Here is a 24,094-nt window from a genome sequence, read left to right on the forward strand (position 1 = left end):
TAATGTCGCCTCCTTTCGTCACAGATTTCCGACCCATTCTGGACCATCGTGTTGACTGTGGCGACTTATCAATTCGTGACGACCGTTTGGGCCATGATCATGTACTTGAAAATGAACGCTATCCACCGTCCGGATGAAGAGGAAGTTTCGGATAAGTTTAATCAGAATAATGTCAGACTGGTTGGCTTGTCGATAGGTAACATGTCGTTTAAATGTCTGTGAAATTTTCTTTACCATCATCATGATTTTCTCTCTTATTTTTCCTCTGTACAGGTATTCCACTGTCGTTGTCGGGTGTCCAGAGTTTGATTGAAGAATTCTCAACGGGATCGCCGTTCGTTAGCTGGTTTTCCCAGCTCAGCTCCATCTCTGGGATCTTTTTTTGTTTGATTTATTGTACGTTATTGATTGCTATCCTATCCTTGTATGTCATGTCGACACGGGTAAGGGACGTTTCTTCTGAGAAGTTCAACGCCTTCACTCAAGAGGTTCCTAATGTAACGGAGATCAGGTAATAGCATTGTAAATGTTTCCTGCATTTCCCAATTTATTTAAATTGAATCGATTGCAGTTCCGGATACAACCAACGCTGCCTACTGCTAGCAATTTTGAGCCTTCTATTGACTGGAACTATGTTGAGTCATCTTCGTTGGATGTCGCTTAGCGCACACTGTATTGCCGCATTTTTACATCTGCTAGAAGTATAACCGATTTATATTCTTTGCTACTCTGGTTCCCCTAATTTTTGTTTTAAATCGAATGGATTGTTTTATTCAGGTTTTACTGGTTTTCGCTTTGATGATGACGTTCAGCGGTACAAACTACACCTGTTCTTTATTGTGTTTTTGGCGCCGGAATAAATTACCCGAAGGAGAAACGGTGAATGAATTACTCAACGCAACGGCTATGGTAGAGAGCCCACAGAGAAGGAACCTGCTGTCGCAGGAACAAATTCCGGTCGACGGTAGAGATTAATTTTATGAGGCTTTTATATATTATAATTTTAAAAGGCGTACAATTTAAGACTTAATTTGTTTTTGAATGTCAAGGAGATGAAACATTGAAGACAATCAATAAAACGAAAAGGACAAGTCAGCCTAGTGTGGATGACACCGTGTTTCCCGCACCTAAAAGAAGCAAAAGATGTAACCGGGCGGGTCCAGCTTCGTCTCCTTTACTTCAGCGAGCCGGACTGGGTCCTGAAGTGTTGCGGGCGTTCGGCGTGGAACCGCAGTCTTCGCACCAACTTGTTGGCAAAACTACTGGATGCCTTCAAGCAGAAAACACATCTGCAAACGGACCGGGAGATGCGATAAGATCTGGTAGAGATCGAGTCAATTCCATTGCCACGTGTGATGGATTGCAACGGGACGACATGGATTCAGGATTTGGACCCAGTGGCGGTGGTGGAAGTCAAAAATTAAACGGATTGGATAGATTTTCTGACGCATGGAAGGTTTGTCATTTCCAAACGAATTGAATATCTTGGCGATGTGAAGAAATTCATGTTTCAGTATTACGTAGTGTCTAACCTCCGTCATTTATTCTTATCCAATACCCATTCTCTGTTTTATTTCAGTTCTTGAGTCGAATCCGCTGGAATTTGCCGCTACGCGGATTCCCTTCGAATGGGAGCACCAGCGGTGGAGGTTCATTTCGGTCACGACAAAGCACGATGAGTAGCGCTACAACGGCGGAATTTGGTGGTGAACAAAGTAGCAGTGTGACGACTGAAGAGACGGAGGTTCAGATCCGGGAGTCTGAAGATGCTGAATCCTTGATGGCCCCCTATAGATTGAGACGATCGAGGACACGGTGGACTGACGACTACGGCCGAGAAAATGAACTCGACTCCAGGGAAGTCAGTAATTTGACTATAAAATGCAAACCGTATAGAGGTCGATGTTTCATCCGCTGTTCGCCGGAAAAAATCGGATCCAATGCCCTGTGGAACCATCAGTGTCAGGACGTAATTAGCGACAGGCAAGCGAGTTGGTTCCCAACGCAAAACGACAGCTGCGAACGATGCTGGCACAACCCAGAAACTCCATTTTGCGACATCTGTCTCACAGATGTCAATTCTCATCCCGTTCAGAATCGTCAGGGAACCATGTTCGTCCGAGCTGTCATCGAAAATCCACCTAAACTTCCGGTAAGATTTTCATAATAGAAAATTAAATTTTTTTCGGCCAAGACAACTATAACATTGTCAAATAGAATAAAGACGACTGCGAATACTTGAAAATGGATGCGGCGGGAAGCCTGGCCGTCGATCAACAGCGTGTTAAACGGCTTCAGGTCTACTACAACACAACCGTTAAACCGGCGACCCAAACCACAAATGATGGCGATTTCAACAGGATCAATAAAAAAAAGTTGATGAGCTGCGCATCCATTAAAAAATCCTCTTGCATATCTCCGTCTTCGTTGCGTCCAAAGAAAATTCACAGCGAGCAAGTCGTCAAAAAGTATCGAATCTCGTCGGACATTCCACTCACAACGGACGTGCATCCTGCTGAACGTCTCTTGCTAAGGGACCAAACTTTCACCGACCTCCGTCACTCATATTGAACCTGTTTGTCTAAACCTAATTCATACTTTTATTAGCAATGAATTAACAAATCCTGATACCTGATTCTTCGTCCCCGTGGACCAGTGTAAAACATCGATTAACAAAGTATTGTTGAATATGATTTTGTATGTGAACTGATCTAATGCAACAGCATGGATGGGCGCGAGTATTCAAAACTTCTAGTCAACTCGTTCTGAAAACCAGTGATTGCCTCTTGAAATTAATTTTTACTTCAATCCATTTAATGGAAAAAGACCAAATACCAAAGAACACCTTCCCTCCCCAACCCATTTCTCGTAGTATGCTATCAGTAATTGTATATGCATGCGAACGACAGCTACTTTCTGCTTCCCCCTCCTCCCCTCCTTAATTCTGTTCGTTTTCTACTGGTCTACTGGATTTCTATCTTTCTACCTCCGGATGCATCCGCAATCGTTGAAAACCAGTGCTTTTTGTGTGTCATTTTAATTTCGGTGTTTTATATTCTTCTGGATACAGTATCAGTACGTGTTTGTTGGAAAGTGCGAAAAAGACATTCCCTCAGGCCGCTTTTCACTCCATGGATGACTACTGGCTTTTCTTGCATATCAACGTTAAGTACTTTGTAGTTTTGTGACAGCAGCTCAATGGATTCGATTTCCTCCAAGTTTACTTTGGCTATGACGCATGTTTTCTGAGCTTTAAATTTCCATCTCATACCTTACATTAAGAAATGTTGCACAATGGCGTTAAAGGGATGTTGAACTGAATGACTGAATCAATGACGATGTATGTATAACATAAGCTTAAAAGCCATTGGTAATTTCAATGTTGTTTTTGTATTTACGTATTTCCGTGTAGTGTACATAAAGTGTAATCGATATTTATTTATTTTGAGCAGTTGTTAGTGTTAGCTAACTCTCTTTCTTGACGTCCCCGTGTTACACTATTTAGAAAGGTTGGTAGGCTTTCATCAACACGCCACACCTTTTCAACTACAGACGCTCAATTTATTTGTGGACCTAGCAGGTGTTTCTTATATGAACCCATAGCCATTTATAATTGAACAACACTGGTAACTGACTCCAACTCAACGTGCGGTGAAGTAATGCAGCTTAGTTATTAGGGTACCGCGTTTTTAGTCTTGCTTGCGAATTAAGTTTTTTTGTATAATGTATGAATCGCAAACAAATATACTGTATTTTTCCATGCAACCACACAGTTTTTTCGATATCGGTCCAGATATCTAATGAATAAAAGTGCCAAGGGTGTCTATTTAAATTTAGTCACTCTCACTCAACGATCGTCAGCGGTCCCTCAATTATAGATAGGCCTAGGAGTTTAAATTGTGCAACTACATTATAAAATGGTACAGATTAATTTCAAAATTAAAAAACAAAAATGTGAATTCTATCGATTATTATTCTATGAGTCTATCAATAGTAAATTTAGTTGTTTCCATAAACAAATTGTGCGTAGCCGCGTAGGCATGTTCACTCCTGGACTCTGGGAGTGGGAGGAAAGCCCATTGGAGGCTTCCAAAGGCTTCCAACGACTTGTGGGGTTATTCGACGACTTTATCAAGGTCTCAAGTTTCAATTTAAAATTGCAGTTACCTAATTTTATTCGAATTGGTTCAAATTAAATTAATCACAAAAAATACATAAGTTACAAAACCAGGAAAAATCAATGGAACACAAATGAATAGAGAATTGAATGGCTAGGTTTGTTGCACTTCCCCATCGAAAAACGCGATAGTAAACGACGCATTCGTTAACTGGGAATTGTGCATTTTAATCAGGAAACTGTACTAACTGAAAAGTCAGAATATAGGCGAGCAGTTTCAGCCAAACGAGAGCTAGCCACCGCATCAAACCCTTATTCTTTCTTTTCAGACCGATGCCGTAAGTAATTAAATAAAATCATTACACACAAGCAACGACAGTTCTGGTTGAAGAACAAAACAAGAGTCTATTAGGATACCGACGTGATAAGACTCAAAACGCCGTCTTTAAATTACTGTCTTGAACGTTAGGTTAGTGTGACCGTGGCCATGTTTATTCTTCAATAACAATCTTTCGAAGACGATCAGCTGATTTAAACTTGGTTGGATGTTGCCAGTCCTTCATTCACATAATGATAAATTACTAATAAGTAATAACTAATCATTGAGACAAGAAGAACATAGCTATTTATTAAATTGTATAATTTTAAGTTGTTGAAAAAATAAGTCTTGAGGGTTAAGGAATCTCTTGGCTATCGCTACGTGGCTAAAATCATGTTCACTAGATGGCGCGAGAGTCTTCGTCCCGTTAGAGAGGAAATTCTGCCATTTGTATTCGAGGCACTATTCGAAATCGAGACCACTTTTTCATGATTTTATTGATCAACATTTTAACCCTAACGTCCCTAAGGCACCCTAAGGTTACACATTTTTATTTAATGACCTTTTTTCTGATAGTAATTGAGTTTTTTTTTCTATTAACCTCCTGGTGAAGTCTAAGCAGGATTTGTTGCAGTTAGCTGGCGAAAGGTGTTCCTCTTGCAGACTTACAACCTATACCGGATGTAGCTTTCGTCACATGCAGAACACTTCAGAACAATTTAAAATAAGTAAGTTGATCAACTTTTTACAGTAAGTAAGGCTTTACTTTGTTGATTACTAGCTCTTTTGCTTTACATCTGGTTGAATTTTCAGTTAAGTCCGTTGCATAAGCTTGCCAACTGTCGATTTATAAAAGTAATTCTTACGGATTGCTAGTTTAACCATGATTCTATTATTTTCTTATGTTACACATCACTTTGTTTTCTTATAGTAATTGAGTTTTTTTCCCCAAAGTAGGATTCAGATTCAAAGCCTCTTGAGGTCTGCGACTCTTTGTTCCCCAATTTGTACATGAATTTTGTGCAGCCAGCTAGTGAATGGTGTGGTGAGCTGTTGCATGCAGACTGTGGTGCTGCTGTCATTCGTTCATTTAACTATGGACCGTTCAGTCGTTTTTAATCGTAAGAAATCTGTCACTTGTCGTAGATGTGTAAAATTGTGTCGACTAGGTGGCAAAGTTGCTTAGCATTTTACTGATGTCGAATTTATTTTGGACTTCTAAATAAGTGCTTTTCCAGAAAGTACTTGTAAAGAGTTTTAAACTTTTGTTGATGAAACAGCATAACAGAAATTCCCTTTGCCTTATGAAAATGTGAAGTGAAATCTTGATCTTTGATCATTTTCTTGATTTCTTTTTCTCTCTAGTTCAGTCAAGTAAATCATTATTGGTATATTTTTTACGTTTCAAATTTTTATTGTGGTTTTGCTTTGCAATTTCATGGTCAGTTTTATGTTTGAGCTGTTCATGGTGTTATGGGGTACAGTGGTTTGGTTTTGCAGTCATTTTCCAGTTGAGAGATGTGCTGAATGGATCTTGTGCAGACTTGCAGTTGAACATCATTCTTTAAAGTGCCATTTGCTTATGTTGGTGTCCATGCAGTATATTCAGTGTTGTGCAAAATAGTCGATGTTGCCTGATGGCTGTCGGGCTTATTTTGTCGATATGTCGTCTATTGCTACCTATATCGCCGTTGAGGTAATGCTCGGTAATGCTTGATGTACAGTCTCATTTAATTATTGATAAGTTAATATCTCCGTTTTCATTTCAGTTGATTCGTTTTCCGCCGTTCCTTAGACTTGATCCACCGGTGAAACTAAGAAGACGTTGCTGAAATTCAAGATTGATCAATAAGTTATGTAGATATTACAAGTGCATAATCTGGGCTCCCTTCTTCAGTGGCCCCGTTTCCCTAAATAACCACTAACCAACGCCCGCCGGTGGTCACTCACTCGCTGCGACAACCAGGAGGAAGGGAGATGTCTGGTCGAACTGGGACTTGCAAGGCGCATGATTCGACGAAATCTGTTGGAGGGTCATGAGTCTAAGCCGGAAGCCTACTATGATCCATTGCTCTCTTAAAAACTGTACCTCGGCTCTCTTCGCTCTTTTTCCGGTTTCTCTTAACCATGGCCGGGTAGCCTCCCTGGTCGAGTCAGTCGGGCAGAGTCTCCCCCTGCTTGACTGGCTGCAGTTTGTACCGGTCGGTTTGTTTAATAAACTAATTTATATAAATTCGTTAATTAATTTTTTTTTATTTATATAATTAATAAATATTTAAATGGTAAAATTGTAAGATATTATTAATGGTTTATTTATTTTACTGCATGGTAACCAACATAGGCAAATGACACTTTATAGAATGATGTTCAAGTGCAAGTCTGCACAAGCCTCCATTTCAGCGCATTTCTCAACTGGAAAAGGACTACAAAACCACTGTACACCATGCAGACCATAGACACCTACAAAGCAAAAGAAGATAAATAAACCAATAAGCAATAAGATTTGAAATGTGAATAAAAAAGATCCAATAATAATTTATTTTAAATGTACACTTAAACTAAAAAAAAAAAAAAAAACAATCTAGATGACCAAAGTTACAAATATGTCATTTCAGGTTTTTTTTAATTAAGGGAATTTGTGTTTGGTTTGATAACAAAAAAGGTACAACTCTTTACCCGAACTTTCCACAAAAGCTCGATTTTTAAGAACGAAATAAGATGTAACTTGTCTTCGACATCAATAACAAAATGCTAACCTACTCGATTTATAAAACAAGTACATCATTTTCAGATTTCCTGTTGTCATCACATTTTTGTCTTGCAATATAGTAGAGACCCTCTCAAACATGCATCCTCATGACACTGCAGCAACCACGTGAAGAAAGGCAAGATCTTCATCATGCTTTTACACAATGAATTAAAGAAGATTAGAAAATAGACTTTTTGAAAAGCCCCCAACTGTCATGATTCACTCACTTGCTTTGGAATTGTTTCTGTATGTGACGAAAGTTACAACCAGTACAGATAGCAAGCCTGGAAGAAGAACACCTTTCGACAGCTGACTTAACTAATTGCACTGCACAGCACATTGGACTGTGATGAAGAAGCTAAGACTTCACCAGGCTGTTAATAGAAAAATAAAAACTCAATTAATATCAGAAACAATATCATCAAATAAAAATGTGTGACTTGAGAGTTAAAAAGTTGACCAACATAATCACTTTTATTGTTCTGAAGTACGTACAGCCGGTACGAACAACAAGATACGACATTTAGGAAAAATGTCATACGATCAGATGAAATTGCCAATTATAAATTTTAGACTATGTTATCTGTAAAATTCACCACACAAAAATTACATCTAATAACCTTACAGAATACAAACAGGAATTACCATTTTTGAGATGAATAATTCCACTATTCCAGGGAAGAAATAGTTCTCGAACAAACAGACAAACAGTGTCTAGAAAAGAAGGCGTAACTTTGCTTGGCATATGGCATTCACTTGTTAGTTAGTCGCTCGTCTTCGTCGAAACTCAGCAGCCATTTCGAAAGTGACGCGCAAGGCGCAACATTGCCATTGTCAGTTTTGCAATTGAAAATTATGCCATACCAATTTAGGAACCTATAAATAAAAGATTAAAAAATGTCAGCTAGATTATAATTTGTGTCATCAATATGCTTGACGTCTATGATCTAAAAGAATAATTAAACACTTATCAGTATACATACGAAATTGTCTCTAAGGGCAGATCAACACTTTAAATAAATATTAGACTGCAATGAAGAAAGTTCAGTGACATGACAAGTGATCTTACGCATGAAACCACCGATCAATTATCCAATAGAAGATGGAATGAGAGATTGGATCTGATGGTCCATGCTGGGGTTGGTGAGTGGTTGGTGATCTCCAATACAAACAGCCAATAATTAAGATGAATTCTAATAAAACATGAGAAGAATATATAATTCAGCAATACTGTAATTGAGCTAGTGTTAGTGGTTACCTATCATTTCGATGGCACATTTAGTAGAATTACATTTTCGATCAACTGATAAAAATAGGTTGGGGGTTGGGGCTCCCTAATGACATGATTTGCGATTGCCGTTGTCTACGAATTCGATTACAACAGAATAGGGGAATAAGTTTTCGCTCATTCCATAACCCTGTTTGGCTCTTTCTCGACGGCGGTGTTTGTCAACTGCTTATGAAAATAAATGGAAATATTCGTTTTGTTGCCTGTCTGCTCAGACAGGCAATAAAAAAACCTGGCGTACCAAACTTTTAGTACATTTTATTGAATATTTAAATACGCTACATTTACCGACTGTAATAACGGTCAAACGTCCCCTCATACTTTTAATAGTTGGACGTTTGAAAATAAAACTTATACTCCAAATTATTAACTACATTTTGCATTACCGTAGTTCACGTACAGTATCAAAAATTGATACGCAATACTTTCAAGTTACACATCTCCAGCTCCAAAGGAAGAGCTAATGTATAATATTCAAATTCAATTAATTCTGCAAAAACTTTTTTTCACAAGACATTATCTCGTGCCTGTCTCATGCGCGTATGTGCGGTGTGGCTCCATACGGTTCCTCTTTGTCAGTGGATAGTTGCTGGTTTACTTCCAGTCTGAAAACTTCGAACACGAGTTCCGCCACTAGAGTTTCGCCCCCTCTTCACTTGCCGTCAATTTGCCTCTCCTATATTTGCATAATTTGATTAGGTAGCGGCAGCCAGAAGCTCCGACCGTTCACAAATTTCTTGTTATGTCGAGGGAAACGGAGAATTGAGATGTAAGATACACAGCTGGAGGATTTAATAAAGTAGCGGTCCGTATTTAGACACAGAACCTACAGTCGAATAAGGGCAGCAGCATATTGGAAGCGATCATCATTCATCGCCTTAAGTTTCGAATCACGCCCCCGTGATCCTGCAAGATATATGGAAGTATGGAGCTATACACAACCCAGTATAGCAGTAGCCTATGACTTTTAGAGTGTATGACAGTTTCAGGATTTCGATTACGTATACGATTGCCGCAGTAAGTTTCTTATGATGTTGAAATATAGTTCGATATTCGATTTTCTGTACTATCTCGTCAGAGCTTTCTCGGCTCTGACTGCACCATAGGATTTAGAGGTTATCCGACAATACACGATCAATGGGCACAGGAAGCACGCAGCAGCAGCGGCAGTGTAAAAAACTTTCTGTGGCGGACTGCATATTCCTTATAGAGCCGATGTACTCACTGTAAACTACTCTCTAATACTTTACACGTTCCATCAAAGAGTTCGACTCGGATCGGATAGCATATAGGTTACGGTGCGGAGTTTACGGAATAAGGCGTGCATGCTGCATTGCTGCTGGAGTTGGAAGCATTTTATTTATCGCCACAGAGGAATATACTCAGACTGTACGGTGCAGTGTATACGTAGTTATATTTTGTCACATAAAACTGCTGTTTATTACACTCGGCAACTTTATAAATGCCTAATGGCGAGCCTAATGTTATCAGCCAAGAGACTTTTGCTCGGCAGTGTTATATGTCTCATATACCCGCTATAAAGTTGTATATCTAGTAGACCGATGTGATACTTTTGCATTTCAGACAACGAATCGCAATTAAGTTTTGTAGCCTAGAGAAATTTGTCAGGTGTGTTTATTGCGCGCTTATTGATTTAAAAATGCAATTTGATCTTATATACGCTATATAACCAACGTTATTTTTATTTTTGAGACATGCACAGTAGGTAGCTTAATGTCGGTAATAATAAAATTCTGAAATGTATTCGTTGAATTATACTGCATTTGAATTTGGTGTTTGCAAATAAAAATGCACTTGGTAGTAGTAGCTAGTATCGTATACGATCGATGAACGAAATAAGGAAATGCATGAATTCAAACAAACAACAGCTGCCATATGTTGAGTTTCACTGGACCCAAAGTGTGTCAACAATACCATTTGAATACTAATCAGCTATTCCTTGCATCGCTAAACCAACACAGGAAAGAGAGACAATGCATTTACGCTGCTGAGTTTACGGAATAAGTCTTGGAATAAGTTGTCGAGGGGAAATCACGCTAAATTTCTAATGACGTGTGATTATCTTTGAGAAGGTAATCGTTCAGCTAATTTGATAGTACTTAAGCCCAGGACTGGGCTGTAATGGCAAATAAACCTCTTTCTTTTATTTCAAGCTTAGCTATTCGTGGGTACAACAGGCGAAATTTTAACCTGAAAAACAGAAAATCGGTAGAAAAAAAAGGGCTCTGACTCGAATCTTTGATTCGCTAAACGTTTAGCTGAAGCCGCAATAGTAGCAGAAGTATTGCTTTCAAAGCATGTTAGCTTAAAGTCTATAAGTTTCTGTACAAATCCTTCCTTTCTAGTTCTATCTCAAATAAAACATGAACAAAGCAAAGAAAAGAAAATTTGAGTTTGGAAATAAGGGCGAATAATAGTTTAGTAAGAAAGGAACGATGAGAACACGAACAGAACGTATAATAGCGCCAAAAGGTGCGGTTTTTGTTTGTAAGGATTATGTGGAAGAGCAAAACATCGTTTCCCCTTCGTTTCTTGTTTTGGACTCCTAGCATTACATAAAAGAGTTGGCGAACGTTCTGTACGAACCACATATACAAAAGCGAAGAGGAAAACTGACGAGAAAATATTCCATAGCACTGCATCTTTAGAAATTAGAAATAAGCGGATTTTCAGTACGTTTGTTCAATTATTAAGCTACTCGTTGAATCGTTTTTTGTTACTGAGAGCTCAATAAGGACTTCCAGAACCCTGTCACTGCATTCAGCATCAAGGTCTGTGGGTCTGTATGCCTGATAAAGGACGAAATTTAAAACATTTTGGTATATTATTTGCACCCACAGTTAGGCATCAGTTGCTCCCCTACTTGTAGTAACGTCTCCAGCCTGCTGTGCATAATTACAGCCCCGATAGAGTTTGTCTACGAACATACTCAATGAGCAAAGTGAGAAAATGAGTGGACGCCACTGCTGAGGAAGCGGAGTAGAACGATGGAAAAAAGGCGTTGCTGGCGGGTCGCAATCATTCTTCAGAATGGCTCGGAAACAACTTGCAACGCAACTTTTTCGTCCTCTTGTCGGCCTCGCATATACGCAAGCCTCGGGATGTTGTTCAATTCGACCGTGGACGAGATACGTTGCCTCTATCTCTACACGTGTAAGACGTCTACGCAGTATACGCTCTCCCTTTCGCATGGACTTGGAAACTTTTCAGTGTGGACTTTTATTTTCCGTTTCTCCCTTCCCACTAAACAGCCACTCTATCCCATCCAATCCGCACTTATTTCAGTTGACTCGGTGGTCCTGCCCAATTAAGCAAGCTCTTGCAAATAAATTAAAGATAAACGTGCAGTATAAGGCGGCCATCACTAGTAGTGGTGCGGTCGTATACCGGTCGCGTAGTTAGATGGTACGGGCTAGCTACAAAACGTGACCAAACTTTGATGATGTTCATTTCAAAGTCCCTGATTCACTGCTGTACAGCAAGTTCGCCAACCCGCGTTTACTATTACTACACACACACATACTCGGCAAACAGTGGCAGATTGCTGGGCTTCATATAGTAGCAAGACGGAAACACAATGACAACAAATTGTGTACGTGAGCTTTTTAACGTACACTTTTCACGATTTATAGTCTGTGTTTTTACTTGAAATCATGTTTTAAAATGAAATCTTTATTGCAGGATGGAATTAAAAATTCCATTCAATTTTTCAGACCGCCGATACGAGAAGGTGCAGGTATGGCGACAAGTTCTTCTTAGTCAAAAAATTTTCTAGTTGCCATTTACTTAAGTGTTTAAAAGTTCAAATATTTGTGAAACACAGAAAACGTTGGGAGGTAAAAAAAAAACGGACCTGATCTGTACAGTCGTTCTACAAATGAGCAACCACTTCCATTAGTTATTTTAATGAACCCTTACTAAGTCAAAAAATCGGAAAGAGGAAACAGTTCCAGCAGTCAACCGCCTAGCCCAGGAATAATCGCACTCCGTAAAGTTTTATAATCAACGGCTTCAACGTCACCAAATAGTCAAAAGGGAAAGAGTAGACCTAAATTGTTCCTACCTTTAATAAGCCCGGGAAATACGGCCAGGAATCCACAAGGGCTCCGTAGAAAAAGTTGAATCCACCAGGTATGCAGGATAGGAAAAAGGGCGTCGCTCGTTAATACCCCCACACTCACACGGGTGTACACGAGTACATTTAAAGAAAGGGGAAGAAGAGATCCGGTAACTCGGTCGACATCGGTAGTTTCTCCAGTAAGACGAGATGCTGTGTATCTAAATAAAAAAATTTTAAAATGGATTACGAAAAATATTGACAGAAACAGCAATTAAGGAAAAATTGAAAATGACAGTGGGTAAACCCTAATTGTTAATACATGGAAGAACTTAAGGTTTTTGTGTAATACACTGCATTTATGCAAGTCATGCATCATTTAAATAATAAAATATCTATAGCAGGTCACATTTACAAAAGTAAAACAAAAATCATTACCCAGCAAATGATGATACTGAGATTGTTCAGTGATGGCAGGTCAATACCATCACAAGCAAAACTTGCATATGTTGTTGTTGTGATGGCTGCCACAGATCTCAAATCTGCACAAAGAAAAAGGTTACATAACATGCCAACATTAACAAACTGCCATGCATCGACTAGGGGCTTACATGTTAAATGCTGGTCACGAACTAACATTTCACAAATTTTGAACAGTTTAATCTACTATTTAAGCCAAGATTTAAGCTCCCATGAATCATTCTATATTTGCATTTTTAGTTTTATCGGTTTTATTTAATATTTACCTTCCAAACAGCATGAGTGAAGAGCATGGAGAGAGACACCATGGTTCACAATTTCACATGACGACCACTTTTTTTGTAATAGTATTTGATGTGCTTTTCGTGCAGCTACATAGCACATAAGCATGGCGTAAGTTTCAAAGAAATTTGTTCTTTCCGTTTTCTTTGTTAAATTAAACTTCGTCTCTTTTTCGAATTTTGCAATTTTGCAAACCAAACGAAAGCAGCAGGCGACAGTGCGACACATCACACATGTTTCCCTCTTTGTCTTTGGCTTCCAAATTTGGGCGGGTGGTGGGAGGCGGGAAGGATGGATTTTTAATGTATCGATATCTTAGCAGTTAAGCGTGGTTAATTCGAATATTTGTGTCGTCTGCTCACACTTAATTTCAGTTTCGAAAAAACAAAAAGAGACAAAGTTTGTAAGTTTCAGATATTTTTGATTATAGAAAAGTGAACGGAGGACTAGTTTGGATTGGAAACGTGTATGTGGCTGCAAGAGAAATAGCAGATAACAAATTAAAATGTGGTCGTCGTGTGGTTATGATGTGGTGACTCTCCATGCTCTCCACTCCATGCTTTCCTCAGGTAAATAAAAGTATAAAACTAAGAATGTGAATGGAATGATTTTGAGAGATTATGCAGAAGAGTTAAACCTGTTCCAAATATGTGAAATGTTGGTGCCCAACTACAGTGACTAGCATTTATCATGTATGCTCATTATCGATGGATTGGCAGAGTTTGTTTGCTCTATAGCTACAACCTTTACCTTGCATTCAGGGTATTACATGTGAATCTTAAGTAATCCTGTTTATTAATAATAAGGGGGTTACCCACTGTCTTCTTTCTAACTTTGTATTACTTGTTGTCTCTGCAATATGTTATTCGTAACCCATTGTTTTTCTTTTTCTTTAGATAAACATCTCCTAGACTAATTGGGAAAACTCTGTCCTCGTGTACACCCATGTGAGTGTGGGGGTATTCACGAGGACACCCTTTTTCCTATCCTGCCTGGTGGATTCAACTTTTAAATGGATGGATGAGCACTTGTGGATGCCTGGCTGTGGATGTCCCGGGCTTAAAGGTAGGACAATTGTCTCTATTCTTCCTTTTTTTAAACTATTTGATGGCGTTGGTTATAAAATGTTATGGGGTACGATTATTCCTGAGCTAGGTACTTGACTGGAACTGTTTTTCTCTTGTCGTTTCTGTTATCTCAATCAGGGTTAATTAAATAACTCATTTGAAGAGTGACTGCACATTAGGCTTGTTTTATATCTCACAAATTTGTCTGCAGGCAAACAATCAAATTGAAAAAAATTGTTTGTAAAATACTTGAAACAATGTGCAAAGTCTATTAAATTGTATGTTCTAAAGGGACCTGCCGCCACACCGGCACCTCCTCGTCTTCTAATTACCTATGCTTTAGATATTGATAGCAAATTTTAGTATCTAATAAGTTCGTCTCATCAAGTACACTGAGCCCCCTATAGTACCATACAAGAAAAAAGTAAAAAATGTGCACGAAACTTCTAAATAATTACTTTGAGTTTAAACTGAAATTGCCACAATAAAACCCTCTAAGCTTTAAAAGAAGAAGCCATGTACATCTGATAGATTTGAATCTCAACTTTCAAAACAGGTTTTCTGCCCAAATGTTTGTTTCTATGACTGCAGATGAATGGATTTGTACCTAGCCATCGGCGGAGTAGTATAAGGAAATTTATGCCATCGCAATTTGAATAATTATTCTTGAAGACTATCCACCACTATTATTGACGAGTGTGTGCAGTGAATAATAAGGCCCAAAGCAGCATCCATAAATATCCGGCCACTAAATATTGAAATTGTTTTCGCAGCTAATATAGTTAACGCTCTTATTATAGTTTTCGCAGTCTAAAAGCCCTTTACCCTACGGTTCAGCGATAATCACATCTCATCCGGCAATAGAATAACATCATCAGCGATTGCCGGTGGCACGTATAAGAAGAGAACCAATCAAGAAACTTTTTTTCTTCTTTCATTCCTTTTGTCGGCATAGTCAGCGCGTTCGTTTGATTTTCATCGTATAATGTATAGCAGCACGTCTGCTGGTGTAAGATTCTATTAGGATTATTCTGCATTTACGTTATCCTTCGGACGCGCTTGTTTATTTTCAATTTCATTCCCGATCTTTCACTGCAAAATAGTAATGTAATCTAATGTTGTTTTGCATAGTCAATTTTATCGGAGATTGCGTTCTATCGCGCATCGATTTCATCTTGACCTATACATTTCAAGTTACTGACCAATCAGACCAAGGTCAGCTGACCATCTGAGTAAATTCATTTCTTACACTTTACCGAATACCATCGTAATAACGATGCCGATTTGACACAATTTATGGTCAGCCCGGGCTTTCTGGTCGTAAAGCACCGGATTTCCCCATGCAGATGCCATCATATCTCATCTTTCTGTTCGCTTTTATTTCCCTTTTCCAATATTGTTTATGTTGTTGCATCACCGAATGTCAAAACATCTTGTCCTTTTTTTTTTTAAAGAGTGCAGCTGTAAAGCAGATTTTTACTTTGTATTATTGAAGAAATTCTTCCGAAAATCAACCAGTCTGCCCTTGACTATTTAACTAAGGAGAAACAACCTTCATCGCACGTGTTTCGTTTGTGAGACGATCGCCGACGGAAATTTTGTTGCCCATAAAAAAAAAAAAAAAAAAAAAATCTGGCGGGAAGTTTTGATAGCAGATCCATCAGCCTGATCTCAGTTTCAGCCGAAGGATGTCAGAGCTATCATTTTCTTTTATCCGTTGGTAAAATGGCAAACATTTTGATCGAGATCCATTCTATAAGACAATGCGAGTGTCTCTTAACCCCAAATCCGCCGTTCAACCTGTTTCCCCGATAAGTTTTCTTTTTCATCAATATGGCAGATGATTGTGATCCTGAATTTCCGAATCATTCGGTACACGCGGGGTTCATTCTTCTGGGTGGTGGTCAAAGAACTCGGACAATTTCCTATATCCAACATCGCAATGATGATGAGCTCAGTAAAATATTATAACGCCAAATTCGAATTGTATTAGAGGCGCGATAATAATCTGCAGCGAAAGCTGGCTTAGTGTTCATCGTTGCATAATGAGATAATGATGGTAATATCGGATGAAATAAAAGAATTAAAAAAAGTTAATAACTATAATTCATCATCAAGTCACGTGTAGTTGACTGTATATTACCTCCTTGCAACAACTATCAATTGCTCAGCACGATAAAGCTTCTCTTAGAGTATTCATTAGCGAATTTTCTTTTTCGGGGTACACAGACCAGTGCTTTGATCAAGGCAATCTGTCATTACTCACCACACTGGCTAAAAGTGTCTACATAAATCGATTGCAGGTGTGAAATCGACGGGTTTTTCCTGTGCATATATAATTAACATAAGCGTTCCCACTTTTCCCATCAGACGAGAGAGCTGGACGATAGTTTATGGATGCAGGATATAGGCTTGGAGATATAAATCCTCGGGCAGTCGAGACAGGTTATTCAACCAGCTGTGTGTGTAGCATTGAGAGATATTAGCAATTGCGCACCTTATTCTTCTGGACAAATATACACAGCAAAGAAACGTGTGCCAACAACAAGCCCGGAAAATTTCAGCATCTATACAATGCGTAGGTAAAATTGTAAGATATAAGAGGTCATTGAGTCGAGCGCTCACAAAGAGAAACCCAAGAAACCTTGTTTTCCGTCAGCCGTCAAACATGTATACTTTACATGTCATTTCTTGTTGGCTTTTTATTTTTCTTATTCGGCTTCGCTCCGACTCCGCTGCAATGAAAAGAGCGTGTCCTGACAGGCCTTTTTCTTCTTTTGACACTGGTATGTCTGTTTTATTATCGGCTCTACACGAAATAACCCCCCAAAAAAATTCCCTTCCAAAGATATTTTCACTTTACAACTCTCGATATTAATTTGTTTATTTCTTCAAAAAGAAAAGGGGGGGGGGGTGTATCATATAAGTATATAGAATTCTTCGAGTTCTACTATCTTTTTGAAATTTCAAATACATCGAATACCGGAAACAACATATCACATTTTGGCTTGCTATAACTCTCTATTTTGGTCGTCGTTATTCATTACACATTCCTTGATGTCGTGTACCACCGTTCGCGTTCACTGATTTGTTGTTGGCCAGTCAATGGTATATTACACTCGCAGCCAGCATTGTTCCACTTGGCGCATCTCGTTTTTTTTTTTTTTTTCCTCTCCATAGTCGGTCGTGGTGCGGCGCTGCTTTTCTTTCTTACATCCTATATTCGTGCGCCTTTTACACACGGACGGTTATACACTACACACACACACTCTACTATATACTATACGACGACTGTATAGTAGTATACTATGAAAGATTCCGCCCCGCCCCTATGCACAAGCCCTCTTTTCTTCTCTTCACCACTCGCTGCTGCTGCTGGGCTTTCAGTCTCGCGCTGCTTGTCAGCCACTTCGGATGCATTTTCTATGCTGTGCTCTCGTGTCTTGTTTTTTTTCACTTTCGATTAATTCATGCGCCGTGATGAGAAATGCCTGTGCGTCATCAGTTCTCTTTCAAGGCACCTTGTTGTGATTGAGCCGGGCCCGCCATAATAACACAAGAATTTCTGGGTCGTTTCTAATGTTGACGTAAAAAAAAGTTTATCGGCGAAAGTTGACTGGACCAAAAGTGCGGGGCGGATTATTAACTTTGATTCGTCAAGTTGCTTGAGTGGGGAAGAAGATATATAGAGAACTAACTCGTGGTTCAAAATCTGTGATGAAAGTGCGTAGACTGCTGGCAATAAAGTTGCCGTTAACGGGTCAACGCCATCACAGCAGCAGCTGATGCCCCCGTAAAGCGCCAAGGTAGAGAGAAAGTGAACGAGAGGGGTCCTTGTGTGTGTTGTTGTTGTCTGACGTAAGTTATTGTTGTTGATGATAGTGGCAGCTTGCCTAATCAGAGAGCGCTATTATCGCCAACGTTTGCTATATAAGAAAACGGAAATGGCGCAAGAGCAGTTTTCAGGGCAGACCTGGATCGCGGTGCTGGCCTTTCAAATAGATGCAACATCTGCCAAAAGATTATTTTTATATTTTTTTTTCCCATTTGGAAATCTCTCGGCACTGTGAAAACGACTGAAATTATTATGGGTATACTGGAACAAGTAGCTATTTTGTATATCTCCAGCATAGCTCAACAACAACTTATTATTCCGAAAAAAAATAATAGAATTATGCAAAATAATGTAAGCTATAAATGGCTGGATCGAATGTGCTGTAATTTGCCATTCAGGCGCCCGTTGTTCACGTGCAAAAGTTATTCAGAGTGTTGTGATCTTTTAGCCGATAAATCATCGTTCGGCAGGCGCGTTATTCGGCTGGCCTTTTTTTTTTCGTTTATAATATCAAATTCAAAACTCTCCGCCTTTTGGTTAAATTATTATTTATCGCTCACGGTCTCTTTTTTTCTTTCTTTTATAGGCAGGAAACAGCATACATATATAGCTGCATGGTCGTATCTTTCATTCTACAATTCTTTGTCGCCGGTTGCGGTAAGCTTTTAGATATTTTATTTTTCATTTCTTTCACCTTATTTTTAAGAAATGTAATGCATGCTTTTTTTAAGATCGCTACTTCCTGAAACTCCCCCCTCTCAAAAAAGTAATAATTAACACTCGACGTCGAGCTTATAAGTATAGGGTATACATTTTGCAATGGTATATTCTTTAAGGAAGGAAATTGTTCACCTTTAAATAGCTTTTTGATTGAAGGAATTTGATTATCCCAAGATAACCGCGGTGAATAATGGCAATTGAATTTGAGAATGGGACCAAAAGGTCGGGAGTATTTGCGTGTTATGTTTGGGTGTCGAATCACGTCCTTCAACCGGACTTGAATCAAATACGACTGAGAAAACTCGAGTCGTTTTGTCGTAGATCCGTTCGCTCTTGGTTGGCCCGTCACTCGCAATAAAAGGAGAAAGCCGATTATGTCCAGCGTTTTTATGATTCGTTGATTTCGTTCGTCCCTAGTGCAATCTGACAGACTTGTGAACACACTCCAAAGTCCCTGCATGGATGGATATCCTATAGGGAAGCTAGAATTTGTTTTCCCATATTGTCAAACGCCTTTGCAGCTGTAGGGTGTAGTGAGTTCTTTCTTGTGACGGGTGTGTACAACATATTCAGTTTGGCGCATCTGCTGCAGGTGGGTTGTATTTTGTCGCTGTGCACCTTTTTTTTTTCTTAAAAAATAGATGACGTATCGCATCTGATATTGAAATCGAAGCGCATCGGTCTGTAGGATAGGTGGACAGATGATGAAATGGATATTATGCCTGTCTATCTTGTTGATTGATGTCCAATTCGACAGGCCAGGATCTTGGCTATAGGACGTCTCTCAAGTCCTGGCCTATCCTTTTTATCATTCTCTCTCAAAATTTCCAAAGTAAAACCCATTATCCGGTTATTTCGTCTAGATTGAAACAAAAGTTGATGTGGCAGCGTCGTCCGCTCGATTCTTGTCAAATTCATTCTGAATATCGCGAATTGTTTTTGTTTTGTTTTCACCTTGATAATAGGTCGTCGTCCGTCTTTTGTGACGTGAATGAAAGGTAACACGAAACTGAGAACTATAGTCTATACAACGCAGTGCTTTGTTTTACATGTTCAAAAAGTTCAGGGCCGTGTCACAAGAAAAGGAAACAGGAGAGAAAACTCTCTACGTGCGTGTCTTTGTCAAATGCGCGGGACTTTCGGTTGTACATGTCAAACTTTATTTTTCCCCCTTTTTAAAAAATTTAAAAAACTTCGTGCCGGAATATCAAAAGAAATTCGCAGAGTAGGAAAGCCAAACGCAATTCCATTTGCTTTATCGACCGTTGGAATCTTTTCAAATGAATGAACATCGCAGCAGCGATGACCGCACCCTTTTTTGTCCTTCTTCTTTTTTTGATCAGGTCGATTGGTTGCGTCAATTCTAAACGATCCTGTCAAAATGTTTCCAGTCCATAGCTGCATAGCAGCAGCAGTTATAGGTACCGAGGAGACTGTGTAATATCGATCGACGGGCGAAATTCGAAGCCATTAAAATGATAAGAGAAGAAATTCAGATATTTGCGCGGAGAGAAAGAAAAATGGAAACTGTTAAAACTGAAAGGGTCTATTCTCTCGTTTCGATTTAATGCCCCTGAATTTAAGATATATCTATCGATACGTCAAGCAAATAGCCGTCAGTCAGGAAAATGGATTTTCTAGCGAAGCGCTGACATCGCAGGACGTGAAATTGGCTGTTAACTGGAACGCTGCAAATATAAAAAAAGACATGGCATAGTAAAAACGATCATCGTTCACAAAAGATCAACTGCGCTTGTGCGTTCAACCTGATGTAATAACCTTTAACGTCTATATTCTTGCTACGTATTACGTCTCAGTTTTTTTATTTCATTTGATTTTTGCATCAGGTGCGCACATTCATATTAATATTTACCGCAGCCGTTGAAAAGGAAAAGAAACTCTTATTATAGAATTAAGTGGCGTGTCTGTTGCAGGTTTCTGCGCCGTGTGTGATGACCGAGAGGCCCAGTCGTCGTCAATACTCTCAATATTATAGACGCCGTCAGCCTGTAATTGGAGTCTTATAATCATATGGCAGGCGTTCTAGACTTCACACGTGTGATAGAACAGAATTCGGGTCTCGTCCGCCCCGTTTTCTTTTCTATTTTTTTCTTCCATATCAACGGCGACGCGGCGACGCCAAATGATCGGTTGGTCTTCATAATATTCATTCAGTTCGTTCTATGAAAATACGAGCAATTTGCGGCTCTTCATTTTGCATCACCGTTTTGCTATGGGAGGTTCTCTCGAGAGTTGGGTGGGTTTTATTTTATTTTCCAGCCCAAATCTCCCAAACTATTATACGCATCTCGCACTGTTTTCAATTCAAAAGTGGGTGGCTCTCACCTGAATTGGAATTCTAGAAATTTCTGATGAAGACCATTTTATATGCTAAACTTCCACGTACGGTTATTAGACATGCATCATGCAAGGTGGGGGTGACGTGTGGTGCGAAAACCTTGGAATTAATCGCTCCTAGTATATGCGCACTCTCCCGATCCAAAGTGCATAGAATAGGATTTCTCTAATATCGATTGGCATCCCACACACTCAACATCGATATCGATCTTCGATGTGTCGTCGTGTCGAAGAGTCCTATCATATCAGATTCATTCCAGACTTCTATATGAATGCTTATACCAACAAGGCAAGACTGATGTGATAAGTACTGGTATATTCATACAATAGTATAAAGTATTATAGTCGACAGAGCGACTGATGGAATAATGCTGTTAGAGATGTGATAGCAAATTGGTTTCTCCTACGGGGCATATAATTGTTCTTGTACAAGCTGCACGGTATCTTGAGGTAGGTTAAGAGTCTGAAAAGAAATCTAATAATGTATACCGTCATGGCCGTGCTATTGAACATCATTTATTCTGTACAAGCCCTTCTTTTACTACATACGATGCAATAACCCCCTTTAAGCCCTATCGTTCTCTCCGGCCCCCAGATATAAGCCTCACACTATTTTTCGCACGGGATAGATATATGTCGATTCACATTTCGTTTAGAATCCATACTACACATTTTTGGTGTCGCCAACATTCTACTACTCAAATATTTGTGACCTTTTTGGATTTCTCTTGAATTTTGAGAAGACTATGAAATGTTATATATTGAGCGCTGCTGCTGGTCGCGTCGCCTGCATGTGGGAATTGTTCCTCCTCACACTACATCCATCTCCAAGAAGTATATAACGTGTGAGATGAGTTTTTGTTGTAACTTGGCCTCTATAATAACATAGAAAGTTCACATTTTCCGACGAATCATTGATAAAGTTCTGCTACAGTTCACACGGCCGATATCGATTTCGCTTCTCGGCGGAACAAGCCTCGTCCGATCCGCCTTCTTCTTCTTCTTCTTTCGTCTTCCTTCCCGTCGTCTAAAGAAAAAAAAGGGACCCAAGTTGGTGCCGACGAGCGGGTGACACAGCCGGAAATGCGTTGTTTCCTTTTTCTTCTTCTTGTTACAACTCTGTTCTCTCGACAATTTTATTTTATTTTTTACTATGTTTTCTTCTTCCAACCCCCTCGAGCGGTCAATAGAGTATATACTCGGAGATATAATCAGACGGGCTCGGGACGTGTAGGCGTCAATAAGTATATTTACGGGAACAACCGTGCAGGGTTAGGACCGTTACGGCACATGTACATATAAGTGCCGGAATTCTCGTGAAAATAAGGGAGCAATTATGACATCCCTACCATGAAAGCGGATTGTCGACTTTTGGTATCCGTGACTGCGTGTTGCCAACCCCATCGAAAACATGATTGTTATTTACACGTCACGAATTTTAACACAGACTAGCTCCGAGTGCGCATCCAATCTAGTTACGCGTGTATAGTTACGGAAAACTTGTCAATCATCACAAGACTTGAAGTTTGGTTTGTCTCGGATCGAAATGACTCCCCGCAGTTGGTGAATGAAATTCTTGATCCGTTATAACAAGCAATCATTTCTGTTCTTGAATCTTTGAACTTGTAGTGAATGAGCCATCTCTTGTCTAACCACAATGAGAGGTATTCTGTTGACGTTTAATTATTTGATTTCATCTTTTTAAAATCAGTACCTTTCATCTTTGAAGATGAACTATTCGTATAGATTTGACTGTAGAGATTTGCCAGCAAGCCAATGGGTAGCTCAATAACTTGCCAGCTGGCAGATCAGTGACTTTACTTGGGTTTCGGACGATGAATAATATGTTTTCAGGGCGCACAACGGGAGAAGCTTGTGCAACGATCCGTGCGGGACGATCCCAGAGACCTCACAAACCGTTAGCTTCATCTACCGTGACGGAATATCGTCTCGATGATGAAGATATGATGAGGTTTCTGCTGTTACTTATTTGCCCAGCAGTCCTTTTCGGCGTCGATATCGTATAGCGAAGCCAAATGGCCACTCTCTCGTATAATAGACCAGAAATAGCAGCAGCAGTTAATTTAGATATCAAAACTAATTCTAGTGATCAAAATAAAATGACTCGGAAATTCTAAAACACTAATGTCATATAATTCAAGTGTAAACTGTATACGTGGGAGGGAAATAAAGTGCCATTTGTAAATGGAAACCCCACTAGCACAAATCTAAAACAAGATGGGAAATAACCGGACAGCAGTGGCATGGAGCGCGGCGGGCTCGACCGGAAATTCAAATGTGACGGCCGAAATTTCGACGTCAATGGAAAGAAAATCAGGGGCCGTGAGCTTCTGTCGACGCTGGCTGGCATTGTAGCCATTGTATAGTCTTAAAACTAAATTACGTTGCCTCGAGATGGATGCTTCCTGCTGTACATTTTCGGTTACATAATACGTTTTTACACCATCCCATATGCATATCTCTTTTTATAACCGTTGCATTTTATTTTATGCCTCAATCATTCCTTCTTGGCCTTCCATCACGAGTAGCGCGCCTATTTTTTTGAAATGAGAATAAGCCCCAGCCATATAGTTTTTGGCTGGCAATAGAGAAAACTAGCAGAGTGATTTAGACGTCAACAAACTCACAAGGCTGTGGGGTCGACCACCCACACTTTCTCTTATTCTCTCGTGATGTAGCTGCTTTGCGGTCTCCTGTTATGCATACAGTATACCCGTCGTAACAACCGAAAGAAGATAAATCCATTTGTCTCAGAGGCAGCAGCAGTTGAGATAGAATAA

At 39.5% G+C, this 24,094-nt stretch overlaps 2 protein-coding genes and 1 long non-coding RNA gene across 7 annotated transcripts in view; 2 read left to right on the plus strand and 1 right to left on the minus strand.

Annotated features, from left to right (window-relative positions):
• The window catches only part of LOC124313951, a 35,685-nt gene extending 31,920 nt beyond the window's left edge, over positions 1-3,765 (plus strand). For both annotated transcript variants that reach the window (XM_046778825.1, XM_046778826.1), the window contains exons 17-23: positions 25-196; positions 274-511; positions 572-701; positions 778-964; positions 1,053-1,456; positions 1,580-2,152; positions 2,218-3,765. In XM_046778825.1, the coding sequence (XP_046634781.1) occupies positions 25-196; positions 274-511; positions 572-701; positions 778-964; positions 1,053-1,456; positions 1,580-2,152; positions 2,218-2,571 (2,058 nt within the window). In that variant the 3' untranslated portion in view covers positions 2,572-3,765. The remainder of the gene's footprint in view (positions 1-24; positions 197-273; positions 512-571; positions 702-777; positions 965-1,052; positions 1,457-1,579; positions 2,153-2,217) is intronic.
• Positions 3,766-6,749: 2,984 nt separating this feature from the next.
• LOC124314349 lies at positions 6,750-8,073 on the minus strand. 3 transcript variants are annotated; one of them, XR_006911175.1, is made up of 4 exons: positions 7,831-8,073; positions 7,413-7,559; positions 7,197-7,338; positions 6,750-6,896 (listed from the first exon to the last, which is right to left on the minus strand). It is a non-coding gene; the product is annotated as an uncharacterized LOC124314349 (long non-coding RNA). The 3 variants fall into 3 exon arrangements; XR_006911174.1 differs by lacking the exon at positions 7,197-7,338; XR_006911173.1 differs by lacking the exon at positions 6,750-6,896 and having other exon boundaries at positions 7,038-7,338.
• A 9,706-nt stretch (positions 8,074-17,779) lies between these two features.
• LOC124313950 overlaps positions 17,780-24,094 on the plus strand; it is a 28,473-nt gene continuing 22,158 nt past the window's right edge. Inside the window, exons 1-2 of one of the 2 annotated variants that reach the window (XM_046778824.1) lie at positions 17,780-18,238; positions 18,802-18,872. The gene's annotated coding sequence lies outside the window, so the exon portion shown is untranslated. The remainder of the gene's footprint in view (positions 18,239-18,801; positions 18,873-24,094) is intronic. The other variant, XM_046778823.1, reaches the window with a different exon arrangement.

This window comes from Daphnia pulicaria, chromosome 10 (genome assembly GCF_021234035.1).
Source record: "Daphnia pulicaria isolate SC F1-1A chromosome 10, SC_F0-13Bv2, whole genome shotgun sequence".
NCBI classification, from domain to species: Eukaryota; Metazoa; Arthropoda; class Branchiopoda; order Diplostraca; family Daphniidae; genus Daphnia; species Daphnia pulicaria.